Source organism: Camponotus vicinus, unplaced genomic scaffold, assembly GCF_025532165.1.
Source record: "Camponotus vicinus isolate PSW18456_S1 unplaced genomic scaffold, iyCamVici1.0 SCAF_2, whole genome shotgun sequence".
NCBI lineage: Eukaryota > Metazoa > Arthropoda > Insecta > Hymenoptera > Formicidae > Camponotus > Camponotus vicinus.
In genome coordinates, this window is record NW_028141956.1 from 24,878,343 (window position 1) to 24,895,530 (window position 17,188).

Sequence of the window (17,188 nt, forward strand, 5' to 3'; positions counted from 1 at the left end):
ACGTATCTGGACATAAGACTTCCGTAATAATAGAAAATCGGATCGCGCTATCTCCATTAGCGTCGGTTATTTGCTACGCGAAACGTGGCATGCGCTGTACATCTCTCTTTGAAATAAAGGAAAACGCCGAATCACGGAAGACCGCGCCTTTGTTTCGCGATGCTGTTAACTCGTCTCTCGATTCATCGCTCGTTTGATTTATCGCGCAGTCATTCCGGTGAGCATGAGCAACGCGATGACGCTTAATGCCAATTCATCCGACGAAATTATAAAATGCTCGATACGCGCGTATGTCTTTCGACTTTGTTTTCTTTTTTTTCCTCCTTACCCTTGCGACTACGCGAACGTCCATGGTGCAGTAAAGCGACAGCGTGGGACGCGCGACTTTGACGTTGCGTAATTTTCATGACGTTGCGAGGATTCTCGACAAGGAACTCTCTCGCATTTTTCCCCTCGTATACTCGAGCACTTCAATGTATTTTTCTTCCATAATTTATTCGCGCTCAGACATGATTTTGCGTAGCAACGTATATGATTTGCAAGCACATCTGGTTATATAACGCAAAAAATTAGAAATAGCTACGCCATCGTAATGTATACGTGATTGAAAATATGTCCTTATATTGAATCCCGGAAAGAACGTGCACGGGAAATCAATAAAAATGCAGAGATCGAATGAAAACGGGAAGAACATTGTCCCATATGTTCCTTTATCGAGTGGCTTTTTTTTTAAATAGTGTTTTTATCGATTCGCACATCTCCCTTCCCTCTATATCATTTATTTCCGTCGTCCGTTCTCCGAATAATAAATCGTAAAGTTGTCTAAAATGATTCAGTGCATCGATACAGGACGCGTAAAAGTTGCGAATTCTCGGCGGAAAATACTCGGCATACGTATCGGTTCTTATCCGCTGACAGTACGTTGGAAATGGAATGGGGTGCTATCCCATTATCTAGGATGATTTATCACTGCAACGCGTGACCCACGGACACTCGGCTGTTGATGCCGGGTGGGAGAGCCTCGACATACGCGAAGGATGCACTAAATTAAAAAGAAGCAATGCCCTTGGCACTTCAGCACTTCGCGCGGCAATTTATTTCCCATCTTTCGCAAATAATGAAGTAAACTCGTGATGTGAACAAATTATAACTTCCCGTATCCCTTATTTTATCAATGTCTAGACGTATACTTTTATTAAAACGACGGCACTTATCTCGATCAAATACTCCGGTCGCTGCACAATTCAATAGCATATTATTCTTTATAATTGATTATAAAAATATTTAATAGATTGCAAGTACAGTCTAAAATTCACAATTTTTCCCCTTCATTTTTTACTTTCTGATACGTTCGATTTCTTTAAAAATTTCTAGCGGAAGATATACCGCTTCCCTTGCACAGGTATACGCGGCACTTCCTGCAGTATTCCCTGACTAGGATGATTTAGCACGACGGTCATCGCGATACGGACATTGGGTCCTTTCTTCGGTTGTGTTTACATCTGGTATGTGGCCAATGTGCACGACTGAGATATATAGTTGTCTTCGCTTTAAGGTCGTTTCATAGTACGTATCCGATGGAATTTGCGGATCCCTCGGCGGATACGAAATACCAACACGATCGGAGAGGGCCCTGAAGAATAAGAGTGAGAGTAGGGTGGAGACAGGGCGAGAAAAGGAGAAGAGGGATGCGAGAAAGAAGGAGAGTAATCGGAATTGTTGGGGCCTGAATTTACTGCGGAGACCGCGATAACCTCGATAGGCCGACACGGGCTTATAACCGTCCCGAAGTCGATGGAGCGTCTATCGTGACTCCCCCTTTTCGCGCCATGAATTTTACACGTCCCGCGATATCGCGATTGTTCTGGCGAACGTAATGAAGACTTGAACAGAGCGAGGCAGCAATTTCAGAAGGCTGCTATTAAGTTTATAAGAAAGGCAATTTCTACCGTTTCGTAAAGATATATCATAACTCGATAAGTAATTTATTTCCAATTCCATCGAATGTATCATTCAAAGTCATTATTCTATTTTTACATCGATCTAAACCTGTTTGCGAGATAATTACGCAACTGAAAAGAAGATAGATAAAAGCAGCAATAGTTAATGATACTGGTTTAAAGTGTCACTTTACTCTTATAATACTACTTATTCTTTTTAACGTCATCAGGAATTCTGAATTCATTTATTTCTGAACCACATTGCAGCCTCCATGGGTTTATTCAGAAGGTACAATCAAATCCATCCGCGATTGCTCGAATGCAGGTGCTGGCCGATACGTTACACGCACGTATAGAGTCGGATTAAAGTACGAATACGTGATACTGAGTGGGTTCAATGATGTGGCGGAAATCGGGCGAGATAGCTGACCTCAAAATGCTAATGTATTTGTCGGGCGAGTTACCGAGCATGTTGGGCGACTTATCTCTGCGATGCCCATCTTCCTTCTCTCTCGTTGAGGCCCAAACGATCGTTCGGGGCCCCACTTGTCTCGTTTTGCTCCCCTCGCGTCACCCCGCGGCCCTTCTCGCTTGTCCTCCGCGTCCTTCCTCACCGAGCCCTTTGGACTCTCTCCTTCGTCGCTCGCTTTCTTGCAGGGCCCCGTAAGCTAAATATAGCTAAGTCCGCGTTATAAATAGAATAACCCTGCGGGCCAAGATGGCCGGGGTCAGACATCGCATCGCCTGCTTCTTTTTTTTTCTTCTTTCTTCTCCTTCGCTTCTTCCTCAGCTCCTGATTCTTCTTTTTCTTCGTGCTCCATCTCGGCTCTCTCTGGTCACCGCGATTTACCTGTCTCTTGCTTCACCGTACAATTACTCCAAAGGCTTTAACACCTCCGCCGGGCTCCTTCCTTCCTCTCCCCACCCCCACCCGTTTGAGTCTCGCGTCGACCTTACACGAGAGAGGTCGACTCCCTCGATAAGAGTTCATCGACTCGACTCTCTCATGTTTGTACCCCCTCGCAAAATTATCTAACGCTGCAACATACACTTAATTTTAGCTGCCATTTGTGTACTTGAATGTTTATCGTCTCGGCTCGTAGATGCTCCCGTGGAAAAACTCATTTGTTCCCCGAGCTCTTCCCGCGGCTCTACGCAGATAATTAAATGCAGATGAGTTACAACGCCGGGGTAGGCCGTATTCTTAAGCGTAGTTTATAAACGTTTAAGTTTATCACGAGGTTGCACGCTACCGACTCTCGTCCGGATATATGTTGACATTTTCGGTTGGAAAGTTACGAGGGTATGGCCGATCGAGGGACCGCTCAACGAAGCGTCTTTAATCAGTCTAGTTCACAATTGCGCTTTTTGCGCGCGAGATTAAATGCCGGCTCTAACGACCTAGTACTTTATACGGGGATACGGTCGATGGTGCTCGCGGAATATCCTGCGTTTATCATTCTGTACGAGAAGCAGAGGTCGTAAGATCGAAGGAGTAGAAGAAGAAGAAGAGGGAAGAGGAGAAGAAGAAGCGGGACACAGGGAGAGAGAGAGAAGGAGGGGAGGAAAATGAGGAAGACGGCCCGAGGCCTCAACCGACTCTGGCCAGAGCCGTATCGGCGGGATTAATGGCAGTGACATCCCGCTCGTGGCCAGATGAGATTCTCCATCTCACCCGCAAGCAAGAGCGAGAGAAACGCGACGCCAGCGAGCGACAAAAATGAAAAAAAAGATAAAAAAAACAGAAAAGGAGAGAGAAAGAGGCATGTGGCAAGAAGGGAAAGGGTGGAGGAGGGAGGGCGGGGAAGGTCCAGAAAAAGAAGTCAACGACGAAGCGGAGGAGGCGGAGGGCGGCCGATGTTGGAGTCGAGTGCGTTGACCTTAGGATTCGACGCGCGTCCTTGAGGATACCAAGATGGCGGGTTTATGCAACCGGTCACAATGGTATCTGCAGGCTGCCGCGCTCCTCGTCGCGTTCTATTTGATGCACGACGATTCGACGCGCTTGCATTCTCGGAGGGATTCTCTTTCTCTCGCAAACGCGCGCGCGCATGTACCATATATCCAGTGTGCACCGTGCAACAGTGGTCGCCTGTAGGAGCTTCGTACGTGGGTCGCACCATCACGGACACGAGCCGTTAAAGCCAGTCAGTCCAGTTTCCATCCCTGCAGCTTGCACGGACGGACGAGCCGGGAATATGCGGCGATTCGAAAGGAAATCAAATCCGAGGAAAGGCCAACGAACGGCCTGGACACACCCGGCATATACATAACGCTGACGTGCTTATGTATGCGTACATGTAAAATCAAGGGGAAAAACGTAGCCGCGGCTCTTGCGATGGATTCCTCGAGCGCGACTCGCGAGAATGACGCATCTCCAACGTTCGACGTCTTCCGCGTCCGTCTTCGGTTTGTCACTCGTCACGCCGCATAAACTGCTTTCTTACGCTATCTCGATTCCATACTTGGTCCGACCGTGATGAACGAATGTCTTTCCTCGCAGTCTGGAAACGCTGGAGCGCATGCCGATAGGCTTTACGTCGCGGCATATCTCTACGAAATAAATCATCCGCTCTTCTATTTTCTCTGCATCAGAAAATATAAGTGCAAGATACGTATTACATTTTGCCGCTACAAGTAGTATAATGTAGCGTGGCAGATATTCGTCTGTCATGTCATTTATTCAAAAGAACGTTCTTGTTTTTCTTGAAAAATTCACCAGCTAAATTTTTCAAGATTACTTTTATAATTTTGCACGCCGAGGAATTGTATCCTTTGTTCCCTGGCGAGCATGAATGTGATAAAAAATATACGTATGCGATACTGACATCGTGGAGCGTAAGAGACCAGCACCTTTATATCACTGCACGTGTATATGAGTGACACATTTACGTTCATGAGCAGTAATACATGTGCATGAATACACATCCGAGTCGCGAGTCCGCACATTCAAGCTTCTCACACGTGTGTCTGCATATGTAAATGCGTACACGGAGCAAGCAGGGATCCTTGATCCTACAGGAATGCAGTGTTAGCGGCTGCCCACGTTGTCTCAAGTACCTCTCTTCGTCTTTTTTCCTTCGTCTTCCTCATATTGTCTTTACTTTTTTTTTTCTTTTCATATGGCATCTAATTCCGGTAGGACTAACATAAAGCGCAAAACGCTATCAGACGACAGCACACATCTTATGTTAGTCATTTTGTAACGTCACTTTCGTTGACACGTATTGTCTTCCCGTCACTTAAAAATATATGCGATATATTATTGAACAAAGAATATTAGCTTTCTTGCATTGTAAAGTGACAATAATATAAAATATAAAAATAATATAAAATAATATAAAAGTAATATAAAAATAAAACATTCAGAAATTAATATACATAAACATTATTATTGGAAAAAATAATTCGAAATAAATAAATAAAAAACCTTTTAAATTATAAAATTATTTGTATATTTTATATATATTTTATATATATTTAATCTTCTAAACAAATATACCCATTTAAATACGTATCGTGTATACATTAAACACAAAATTTTCTTTTGATGTGAATTAATTCTTATTATATATATTTTCGCGTAATAATTATATAAATATAAAAATAAAAAGCTTGAAAAGAAAATTTGAATTAAATATTTGCACTCAATTCGCACATTTACGATCATATAATAAGCCAATTATGAAAATGCACTTTTCGTTGAACGAAAAGAAACGTAATGACGAGACGCCATGTTGCATTTTTTCTCTATTCCTGATGAATTACATACATGCCGTTGTTAATTCCCCTCGCTTTAACATCAGACGAACGAGAGATACTCGGGTTTCAACTCACTATGTTACTGCCATCATACGCGGCTCTCGCATGATCGAATGAGTCCCCTATAAATAAACTTTTCATACATCAGCGGGGAGAGTGCGGAATAAAGCACAGGGAGATGAAATCATACCCTGCGCGCCGCAGGATGCACCGTGCATCCGCACCGACGGTGTCCGGTAGCTCGCAGCAGTTTAATCGACGTTCTGCGAGAAACTTTTCCTCCCAGCAGCGCCTGAGCGCGAGCGCAGTTAAATCAACGCGAGTAGAGAGACGCGTACATAAGAGAAAAGATCATCTCCGATCGTCAAGGTCGACCGCATGCGGCTCGGGGCCTCCTCGCGAAGAAGCGTCGATCCGGTCGCGGTGAATTCGTTCGACTGTTTTCATCGTCTGGCAGCTGTTATCCAGCCCCGTTTCTCCATAGCATTCGCCGCTCCGCGTCCCGGGGCGCGACCGCTTACGTTTATCGATTTAAACCAAGTCTCGATGTGATGGAGCAAATGATGGAGAACGATGTGGACGGAGTCGCCGACGAGGTAACCGACCGTAGTAACTTATGAACACCGCGAAGAGCTCGATAAAGCGCGATTCTTTTTCGTAGAACGATAGGGAAAGGTTATATATGAATGCTAACGACGATCATGAGAATTTGACACTAAGGACTAAAGAATTTCAAGAAGAAGAGAAGGAAGCGGAGGAGGCGAATATCATCGAAGAGGACGAGTCTTTTATTCGGGATGGGGAACTGGAGGAACATGATTACGAGGAAGAGAGGCACGGAGAACAGAGAATCGAGGACGAGGAAGTAGAAGAGAAAAGGGATATACCATCTATCGCGACAATCTCTGCCGCGGCAGAAAAGCCCGAAGAGGAAGTGCAAGAAGTGATAGAGCCCGATCACGTGCTCGCTGAGATACCAGTCGAGGTTCGCATAAACTTGTCATTCTGCGTCATTCTACCCGTGGAATTACTGTGCCTCACGACCTTCGTAATATTCTAAAGACTCGAGCCTCCCTTCTCATTACGCTCCTCCGCCTAAAAGTATTTCCGCATTGTATACGATTTGTGTTACGTTGTTATTGTGATCGATTGAAATGGTAATAATAAAATGCTTCTCCCAAGCATTCCAAGTCTTTTCCTGAAAAGTAACGACGATAATAATGCGTGTATTAGAAAGAATATAATAAATTGCTCACCGACGTTTGCACTGAGATTTAATGTGATTGCCAGTGCAGATTTTTACCAGTCGCGAGACAATGATTCGAAAATTGAAAGAATTTCTAGCCGAGCAAACAGAATTACGAAGGAAAAACAGGCTTCTCGAGATGTGGATTACCAAGCACATGAAAAAGGTTAAGTACCTTAATAACTTCAATCTCTTTATACCTCATAAAACTAGGTATATAAGAATAGTAAATTTTATATGTGCATTATTCGATTTTTATTTTACATCGCAATTTGCTATAAATCTTGTTTCTTTTTCTCTTCTGATCTCTCGCGTTGCAATTAAGATGATATATACGTACATGTACAATATATTCGCTACTTTTAATAAGAACAGCTCTTGCCACGATACGTTTATGCAGACGCAAGAGAAAGTGATATTCACGGATACGACGAAAGAATCCGAGCAAATGGAGCAGATTTATGAACAGACATTGTATACGTATAAACAGCAGCTCGATGATGTAACCGAGAAAAGAGCTCAAACAATAGCTGATGTACAAGATTACGAAGACAAAGTGCGAAAAATGCGCGATGAAAACGCACGAGTACTCGATGAACTCCTGGATCGCGAGAGAGAAGTGGCGACGGGTCTCATTTATGCAACGACCGGACGAAAGATCACGGAGAAGGCTGTCAACGAGATAACCCGTCGGCAGGTGTAACTTAATGACCGTGAATCATCACTTGTCTATTACAGCAATTATGTGGCATACCAATTAAAATAGCTGTGCGTGCATGTTAGTCGCGAGGCTCACGTGAGGACTTCTTCATTGCCAGATGTCACGACGCGAGATTCTCGCCCGCAATCGTTACCAGTACATCGTCCTGCAGCATCGTCTCGAGAAGATAAGGACGCTGTTGCGAAATCTGGAAACCCTCGGGGAAGGAATGACTGCTATGGATTACGAGGTTTTGTATGTCTCTCATGTGAATCATAAGGATAAATTGGACGAACGCGAGAGAGAACTAGAGAAATTACGCCACAAGTATGCGAAGATATTTTGTCTTGTATTAACGTGTCTTAATTATTTCAAAGATATTATATTAAAACTTAGGTTCGTTGAACCTTCTTTTAGTCATTTCGAAATTATCGATAAGGATCGTATTTGGCGCTTTGATTTTTGCGCTGGCAATATTTTAGATTGCATTACTTGTTTAGATAGAGTTATCTGGAGAGATATCTACTGTCGCAGCTTTAATACGAAAGATCTTTGACTTAAGGCAACGAATGAATTATTACCGATATATCTCTCTAATCATCTATCGGAACGGGAGGTTTTATTAATAGAGCTTGTTGGCAAATCGAAATTAGAATCGCTCAAGTGGTTAACGGAGTCGCTCACTACAAGGAAAAGGAGACGTGCCTCGCGGAGGACATCGAGTTTGAAGAACGCGAATTGGACGAGTATCGCGAACGGACAGCCAGAGTTCGAGAGGATGTCAATAAGCTCCATTTAATTCTGAAAGATTTACGACAAACTCATGACGAGAAGAGGCTCGAAGGCGGGCTGCTGATGGCTCCGTAAGATCTGTTAGTTTGACGCGTAGCGATTTCGGTCAATGTCATTCACGGTTCATTGACCCAGGCCGGTGCTGCGTGAGATGGAGAGGACGATAAAGTCGCTGGACGCCTTAAGGAATGACATTGAGATAATCAAGCGCGAGATTCAGCAGTACGGCCCTGCAAACGGGAGGAAGAGGGACAACAAGGTGCTGGCAAAGTCGATGATGACACAAGGCAAACCGAGTCGTTCCTAATAAATGATAGAAATTCTGTAACGTCTCTTTCACACGAGGATTTATTTGCCGGCTATATAGCTTTCGCGAAAATACATGTGCCGCCTGCGGATATGACGCAAATAAGTACTATGTTTCTTCTCTCTTTTTTTTTATCTTGGATCCGTCCGTCCGTTCGTATACTTGTTGCGAAACAAGATTTATAACCGGCCCCAAGAACGGCGCACAGCTGGTCCAATAATTAGCGAATCTCGCGGATTAATCGCCGAGTGATTGATTCCGCGCGCGGGCACTATATGAGAAATAAACCGCACTTGTGTAAATCACAAACACGCCCACGCACACCGTATCGAGGCACTTGGCATTGCGCGTGAGTGCGATAAGTCGTTCGTATTATCGCCTTCTGTGTGACAGCTTAATATCACCCTAACAAATATCGTATGGTGATGGCACGACTCGCACCAAACAATCGCAAATTTCCTACGTTGTTGCGTGCAAATTACCGTTCACACCGTATCACAATTATGTTATCGCGATTCAAGACGAACTCGTCATTCCGTAATCGTGATTTCACATTATTCATGAAGCCTTATAATTACAGGCATATTCAGCGGTATATTAATTAAAAGGATAGGGTTGCTCGCACAGAAATCAAGGGCCGACAACAGAATATAATTAAAGAAAGAGTTTGCTGCGTGCAACGCACGCGCGTGTTTCGCTATGGAACTCTTAAGTTGTGCGAATGATTTATATCTAAGGACGCATTCGTACGCGAGCGAACCTTTCGAAATCAAATTAATTCGTCCATTCGTGTCAACCCGCCTACGGATGTTTTTATACCGATTCATTGATCATACAATCGATGCGTATTAGTGAACGATTTATCCAGACACATATTTTCTCGCTGCACACACGCGCAGAAGCAAGTACGTTAGTTAAAAATGTATTAATTATGAATCGCGCAAAAATAAATAAATCTGCATACAGGTTTTCACCGGGCCTGTCTCGCGTCACACGCGTGACGTCAGTTCGCTCTTAACTCGATTACTGCATTAGGGCGAACGCATGCGTGTAAAGTCCGGCGTACTCTTAACTGTCCATGCATATGGAATGAATCCGAGCAAGGCGGAATAAATTGAGTACGCGTGAGAACATTAATTCCTTCGACAAACGCTTTGCTCTTTTTTTATTCCACCTTTAATTATATTCAAAAGTCTGTGAGTTTTTTCATTGTGCTGAATATTATAGAAAAGAATTTATTTTTTTGTAATATAAATCACAATTGTTAATTAAATTTGTTAAAGTAATAGAATTTTCAATATTTTATTCCGGTCAAAATGAGTTATGATTATTTTATATCTATTTTTTTGCCACGCATTTTTAAAAATTGTCAGGAATAGGAAAATTTAGTATTTATATATTTGTGCTTTTCAGTTGTTTTTTACGAATATTAATATTTTCTTAATATTAATATTAATATTTTATTAATATTATTATTACTATTTTATTAATATTAATATTTTAAAATTTCAAAAATATGAGGAAAAAATCGTTTAATTTTTATCGTACTTCGAATTTGACATGTAAATATCTCGCACCCACGTAGCTATCTTTTATTTGTTATACATTATCTCATCTTTTATTCCAGGTACATAAATATCGTCCTGAACTATAGACTTGAAATAACGATTTGCATAGCCTGATGTTTGCTCTTTGTTTATGTACCTGCAAGAATAAATAGCAATACTGGATCCATCATAAATTCGATCATTGACAGAAGGTTTCATTGTCTTGGCCTCAAGAGGCTTTCCTACGCTTCACATTTTTCTTTGTCTCTTTCTTTGTCATTTTTCGTTGCCGACTGATTTCTTTGAAATCTTAAAATACTAAATTGTATTTTGAAAACGCGCAAAATACATGGTACGGATGCGAAGCTTTTAATTTTAACAAACGACTAACGACTTCTATTGTATATCACTGAGTAGATTAATAGACTGACTCTTTTAGATGCCTTCCTTTTCAAACGTCGTCAGCGAATCATGGCTTGCTTTTTACAGATTCGATTATGTCCAGTGATTCTTAATGATTATTACGTTCTATCCATTTCCCTCGAATTCCCTTGACATCTCCCACAGTAATTTCGAATCACCGAGGCAGATCTCCAAGCGCATAAACGAACCGGGGTTTCGTAATTCTTATTACAGGCGCGGATGAGTTAGTGGAATAGCGTTAGATTAGCAAACGCGTTTCATTGTCAGCGTGTGGGTAGTCCCATTCATTCATCCACCCACCGAGGCACGGCGTAATTTCAAAGATTCTAAAGGTTATCCGTACACATATATATATATATATATATATATATATTCCCGCATGCGGGCGAGCGCGATCCCAGGATCACGAGTAACCGTCGAAAAAGGATGTTCATTAATTTCACGTAGGCGTAGAATTGACTTCGGCGACAAGATAAAATCGAGCGAGGGTGTATCTCCCGCCATTCGCGTCGGAAGGGCGAGGCAACGATCAGGCGAGACTGCTTCGCATGATTTGGGGCCAATTAGGGCCGGCGTTGAAGCCATTAATCCCTTTTGGTAATTTGTCCATACCCGGAATTGATTTAAAGCCGACGCGCGTGGATCGAAGGCAAGACGGATGGCTCTCTGTAGATCACGAGAAGAGAGGTGACGTGTCAATTAAGCTACCCTACAATTCACCGGAAAATTATGTACGGAGGCCACGATAAATCGCGGCCGGTTTCTCAAATATTTTTCCATTTCATGATTATTTATGCGATAATGTATGTGTCGTTCCTCGTAATAGATCCTCTACCAATTTTTTCTTTTTAATTGATCGTCAAATCATTCTTTTTCCGCGACTCGGTGGTTTTCAACTCGATGGTGAACTCGTATATTCATGTTATTATATCTTCGGGGAATTAAGGGGATGACAAAATTTTTTTCGGAAATTTCCATTATTCGGAGATCTGCGACATTTTTCATGGCTTTGTATTCTATACTATTCAATTTCCACCGACAGGTAGAAAATTCATATTGCGAGTTTCTACCTGAGTTCCGAAAGCTTTGTCCTTTAGCTCCAGTTTGTTCTTTTCAAAGTTTCTTTTTTTCATGTGAGTTTCTCCTTTTTCCCATATGGTGCAAATTTTTCTACAAAGCAGATTTTTTATTTTAGAGACGTATGAAATGTTATACATAAATTCTCGTTCCTTTCTACGAAATCTGACTAGAATTCTCCTTTCACAAACATTGTTGCAAAATTATCTAGTTTCTTTCTTTTCTTCGTTTTTTTTTCTCTATTGCCTTTGCTTTATTATACATAATACCTCAAAATTCGATATCTCTGGTAACAATCAAATGTAAATTGAATACTTGATTCAAAGCAAAACCATGCAAAACGAAGAGAAATCTCCTGGCATAACTTTCTGGGAGATCGAGTGCATTTGCATTTGTTTTGCATACATTGTATGATCTAACCATGGTATGAACTTTCATCTGTTTACCATAAAAAATTGGAGCTACTTAATCCCAGTAGAGAGATCCCGCGGCTGGTCTTGCCCTTTTCCGATCGTTCCCAAAGTCAATCGATCTCACGGCTCTTTATTCGAATCGAATTGGATCAAATCGATGAATTTTTATCGTATTAATGTTGATTTCGCGTGATATAATTCGAGATTTGTTAGTGTACGACTATAAATATTTAATGATTAGCGGAACATTTTCAATAGGCTCGATTGCAAACGAAGAAGAATGCAAAATTGCATCGAGAACGGTCATAAATTTCTTAATCAAATCATCACACTGTCTTTGAAGTGTGTATTAGGAGAACTATTGCATAACAAATTGTAATAAATTGTAATGTAGTCATGTGTTTTACGGACTGCATGTCATCTGTCAGATTCACTTTGTAGAATCGATAAAAGTTGACGAGTTGTCGCGGTTAATCGAGTGCGAGGCGCTCTCGGTCCATCTTCCCTATCGTGCACGAATTTTGCAAAAGGTCGAGCGTAACGCGGCAATTACGCGAACGCGGAACCCTTCTGTAAAAGGGAAAACGCAGGAATCGTGTTCACTCTCAAGGTCGACCGGTATCCTACCGGCCCCTGCCGCAGCCTGCATAACGCGTTTCTATTACGCGGTCAATTGCAGCGATTGTTGCGTGTCTCTCGCAATCAGTGGCTCTCGGTCTACACGTGCTCCGTATCTGTGCGCATTTCTTTTCCCTTCCCCTTTCTATCTTGCCCGTACCTTTGATGGCTCCGCGATGCGTTTATTTTATTTTCGGCGGCGTCAAGAAAATATCCATCGGTTACTTTATTCTTTAATTTAGTCCTTGATCCTTCTTGAGAGCTTTGCTTTCGATATCTCCCGACCCGCTTGCGAAAATCTATCGCCATTACGTTAGTCGCAAAGTAAAAGGATCTCGAGCGGAACTAATTTCTCGAAAAATTCCGTCGAAATCGTCCATGAAGAAGGTCGGATGATCTGCCCTTCCTCAAACCAGTTACGCGACACAACGGTTTCTTTCGGGGCTGATTGCGCGCACGAAAATGGCGTAATCATCGTGATTAACGAGGAAATCATGTCGCCGTCCTCGTCGTTTTCTTTGAGCCTCTAATTGGAACACGTCGGCGTTCGAGAGACTGCGGTCACCGTATTGGAGTAACATTTAGGTCGATGCGAAGTCGCCGATAGTTAGCACGAATACGTGCATACACGTGAAAAATACAAGTACGATTCGCGCGAGACGCTGACGTAAGTGCGGCTGTTAAGCGAGCCTCTTTTAGAGGTGACGTTTCAACGACGCATTTTCGATTCGACGAAACGTGTTCTTCTCGACGTGCTGTTCCAAGTTCGCGCGTTATCAAAACATTCGGGAATGTTTTAATTGTCCCGGTAATTGAATCGACCTTTCCTCTCTCCGGGTCAACAGCATCGAAGGACTCGACGTCCTTGGCCACAACCGGCAGATGGTTGGCAAGACGCTGGTCGGCGCAATCCGGCTCACGGTGCACACCAATGCTGGTATGTGCATTCGTGCCCGTACGATCTAACTTACGAGGCAACATCTCGTTTCTTTCCAACTGGCCGCGAACAAGAGCAAGAAGATGCCGGGCACCTTGAGTGCCTCGACGACCGAGAATTTCCTCGGGGATATTGTCGCGACTTCTCGCGCCGGAACATTTGCACCGGACGCCGCGCCTGCGTCGCCGCTTTCTTCCCTGCCCCTTTTCTTCCTTGACATTTTTATTTTCAATGTTACATCCAACCGGAAAGGTCGAGCCGCACGTTAACCGATACTTTATGCGCCTCGCGAGAATTATTCCCGATACACGATTGTAAATAATGCCATTGTACGCGATCGCGCTCTCGTAGACGATTGCGCAAGTGCGTAACGCGTATGTATGTGGACGCTTATTCCGCCCGGCGACACATTTTCAGCGTTACGCATAAATGTGAAATTATATAAGTATGGTAAGCGTGTAATAAGTTGAAGCCAATACCGGTATTTTAGTAGGACTTTACGAGGCGCGATACCTGCGTGGGTGCTCGCGGAGTACGACCCCGGAATAATTTTTCTGGAGAGGAACACGCGTGTCCGGCTGTATGGCAGTAGATAAGCATTCATAAATTTCTACCGAAACGATAATCTGTTATCGTTAAACGTAATGTTATAACTTTCCCCCACGCGGATAGCATGTACGATAAACTTGAAATATTTCAGGAATCCTTGGCGCGTCTCGACAACTTGCGTAATTAAAAATTGTTTCACGCATGATTAGGAAAATGCAATAAATTTTTACAGTTTCTTATACTTTATGATTATTATATTATGTTTTATAGTTCAAAAAAAGAGAGGCTTAAGATCGCATGAGTAAATTTTTATACATTGTTATTGAAACAGTTGCCTATAAATTTACTCCAAAAAATTCGCTCGACATTATTTAGTTTATTTTGAAAGCATGATTTGCTTGTTTGACTTTAATGGCGAAATATTTTGCATTCGCGATTTAACGAATTTTTAACGAATTAACGAATGTTTTACAGTTCGAAAAAAGAGTCTCGAGAGGCTTAAGATCATATGAATAAATTTGTATACATTGTTATTGAAACAGTTGCCTATAAATTTACTCCAAAAAATTCGCTCGACATTATTACTTAGTTTATTTCGAAAGCACGACTTGCTTGTTTGAATTTAATTGCGAAATATTTTGCATTTACGATTTAACGAATTCATTATCATTATTTAAAAACAAAAGACATCGAAAAATGTAATTGTCTAGCTATAAATTATTCATTCTATTCACTTCATTTTTTCTATGAATTTCGTGATTGATATTAATTTGTAATATATTCCATGAAAAATAATATAAAAATTAATCATACTTTTTTACCTGGCAGGTCATAATTCACGCGTTTTTTATAGAATCCGAATATATGTGTGAGTTCTAAACATTCTCTCTTTTTGGGAGCACATTTATAACGTGTAATTTCATATCGTAACACTAATGTATACAAACTACTTCGTGTTTGATCATCATTCTTAACGTCATCGTCAGGAAATTCTCCTTAATTAAATTTTGACACGAGGGCCCGCTACGCCGGGCGTATCCGTTCGTTAATTAAATTCTAAGGAACGGAAGGGCCTCGAAATCGACGCTCGAGCAAGACCCTGAAGACTCGAATCGGCGCGAATTTATCGCAAAGCACCGAGGAGCGAGCGTCTCGAGGATCGAGCGAACGGAGGAGAGGGATAATAGACATACATAGATTGTAGCAGAGTCGTGGAGAGCCGTGCCTCCTCTACGGAGGAATGAAGAGCGGGTAGTGCGCGCGGTCGTTTGCCTTGGATTGCCTTCGAACCGAACCAAACCGAACCGGCGGCGGAGCACCGAGAGCGTCCGATCCCGATTCCGATCCCGGCTGGTTTCCGCCGCGCGCATTCCATCCAGTCAAATCGGCCGCGCTCGGCTCCGCTCGCAGATCCTCGATCGTTGCCGCTCTCAGTCGCCCTGCTCGGACCGACTGTCGGCCAACATCGGCAACAGTCGTGCATCGGCACTCGCACGGAGTAGACAGCGGGCTGCGTCCTTTATTTCAAATTCCTCCGAGAGAAAATGACTCCGTCGCGCTCGTTACGAGACCTTCTTGAGGACTTTGTACGCTGTAAGACTGATTACGTGCCGATCGATGGTGTTACGTTGACGTGGTGAGGCTACTTTGGGGAAAGGAGCGATTGTCGCTCTCCTGCACGTGATGATTTTCGAGAAGAGCGCTCCATCGTGTTTTACGTGGTGTTAATGTACAGTGGATGTGCTGCTTTCGTCGCTTCAAGTTTACTCCTCGTCGTCGACGTTTTCCTCAGAGACTCCGAGATAGACAGATCGGAGGAGAGCACGAGCCTTTCCCCGCGTCAGCGACGGCCTAGCAACGACGATCGAGCGGAGCTGCAGCCGTCTTTGCGCATCAACAGGTGGAGACCTGTGAAGCTATAGGTATATATCAGCTTCTATGTTTCTTGGCTTCGCTCTCGCCGACACCTGCGCTTCGCGCCAGGTGGCAGCGTGAAGGCACAACCGTCTTTACTCGAGGGAGGGTTTCCTAAGTGATGCTTGGACAAAGCTAGTTCGAGGCGCATTCACACCTGCCCATTAGTACATGCTCCTCTCCCCCTATTTCTTGAAAGCGCGACACGCTGATACCACGTGCTGACGGAGACAGTTCGTTACATAACGTTTATGTTACGAATATCCGCGGTTTGGTCTCGGCTGTTTCAAGTTTCATTCTCATTAAACTAGCTCTACCTTTGCGTATAAAAATTGTGTGACTCTCTATTTAATTCTATATTGACCGTATGAATCGTAGCCATTGTAAATGTATTTAAACTTGTCAGTGTAAATGAATCATTTGCGCAAAAACTCGACTAGTAGTCTAATAACACATACGTTCATCCGAGCGAGAATTAAATTAAATGCCCTACTTAAAATTCGCTGCGCTTAACATTCCGAAATAGCTGGAAACTTCCTGCCATAAGCGTGTAACGGATTCGGTCTTCGTAACCCTCTTCTCTTGACGAGAAGGAAACGGCAGTGTGAATTTTAACGAGTCGTTCTTCTTTCATCTCAACTAATTTCGGGCGATTCTTTCAGAGTTCCTCTCCTCGACGTGTGCATTTTCGTTCTCCTTGAAATGTGCACAGTTTCTAAAATCACCGAGACATAGTGTTAGAAGGCGTAAATTGAATGGCGAGGCAAGGCTGTACGAGGTGCATTCTTATGTGTGAGGCATCGGATGCGGTTCGCTATTACTGGCGAACCTCGACATTCTTGAGGAATCCTTCTCGACCGGTACGTTGAACCGATTTTCCGGTTGGATCCATTGTTTGGTTTACGAGGCCTCGGTAACTTTCTTTTGGGAAGAGACGCTCGCACGCTCACATCAAACAGTCAC

General features: G+C 43.0%; 2 protein-coding genes and 1 long non-coding RNA gene across 7 annotated transcripts in view; 2 read left to right on the plus strand and 1 right to left on the minus strand.

The window, feature by feature from the left end:
• Positions 1 to 17,188, plus strand: part of Shrm (shroom) — a 161,303-nt gene that overhangs the window by 29,018 nt on the left and 115,097 nt on the right. Inside the window, exon 1 of one of the 4 annotated variants that reach the window (XM_083091872.1) lies at positions 15,753 to 16,233. The exons of the other annotated variants lie outside the window; for them this stretch is intronic. The gene's annotated coding sequence lies outside the window, so the exon portion shown is untranslated. Of the gene's footprint in view, positions 1 to 15,752; positions 16,234 to 17,188 lie in introns of those variants that run through there. 4 annotated transcript variants of the gene reach the window in all.
• LOC145966689 (uncharacterized) lies at positions 1,305 to 6,292 on the minus strand. 2 transcript variants are annotated; one of them, XR_014437129.1, is made up of 4 exons: positions 5,893 to 6,292; positions 5,637 to 5,824; positions 4,931 to 5,181; positions 1,305 to 1,633 (listed from the first exon to the last, which is right to left on the minus strand). It is a non-coding gene; the product is annotated as an uncharacterized LOC145966689 (long non-coding RNA). The 2 variants fall into 2 exon arrangements; XR_014437128.1 differs by having other exon boundaries at positions 1,305 to 5,181.
• Positions 5,782 to 9,957, plus strand: LOC145966688 (uncharacterized). The gene is made up of 7 exons (XM_083090971.1): positions 5,782 to 6,298; positions 6,364 to 6,687; positions 6,998 to 7,114; positions 7,349 to 7,645; positions 7,767 to 7,975; positions 8,302 to 8,511; positions 8,576 to 9,957. Exons 1-7 carry the CDS (start codon positions 6,254 to 6,256, stop codon positions 8,745 to 8,747), a joined length of 1,374 nt encoding a protein of 457 aa, XP_082947097.1. The 5' UTR covers positions 5,782 to 6,253; the 3' UTR covers positions 8,748 to 9,957.

Bases quoted from the DNA above. Each gene is read 5' to 3' on its own strand.
- LOC145966688 (XM_083090971.1), top strand. From the start codon at position 6,254: ATGGAGCAAATGATGGAGAACGATGTGGACGGAGTCGCCGACGAG. The intron at 6,299-6,363 runs GTAACCGACCGT...TCTTTTTCGTAG, and splicing joins TGGACGGAGTCGCCGACGAG to AACGATAGGGAAAGGTTATA. The intron at 6,688-6,997 runs GTTCGCATAAAC...TTGCCAGTGCAG, and splicing joins TCGCTGAGATACCAGTCGAG to ATTTTTACCAGTCGCGAGAC.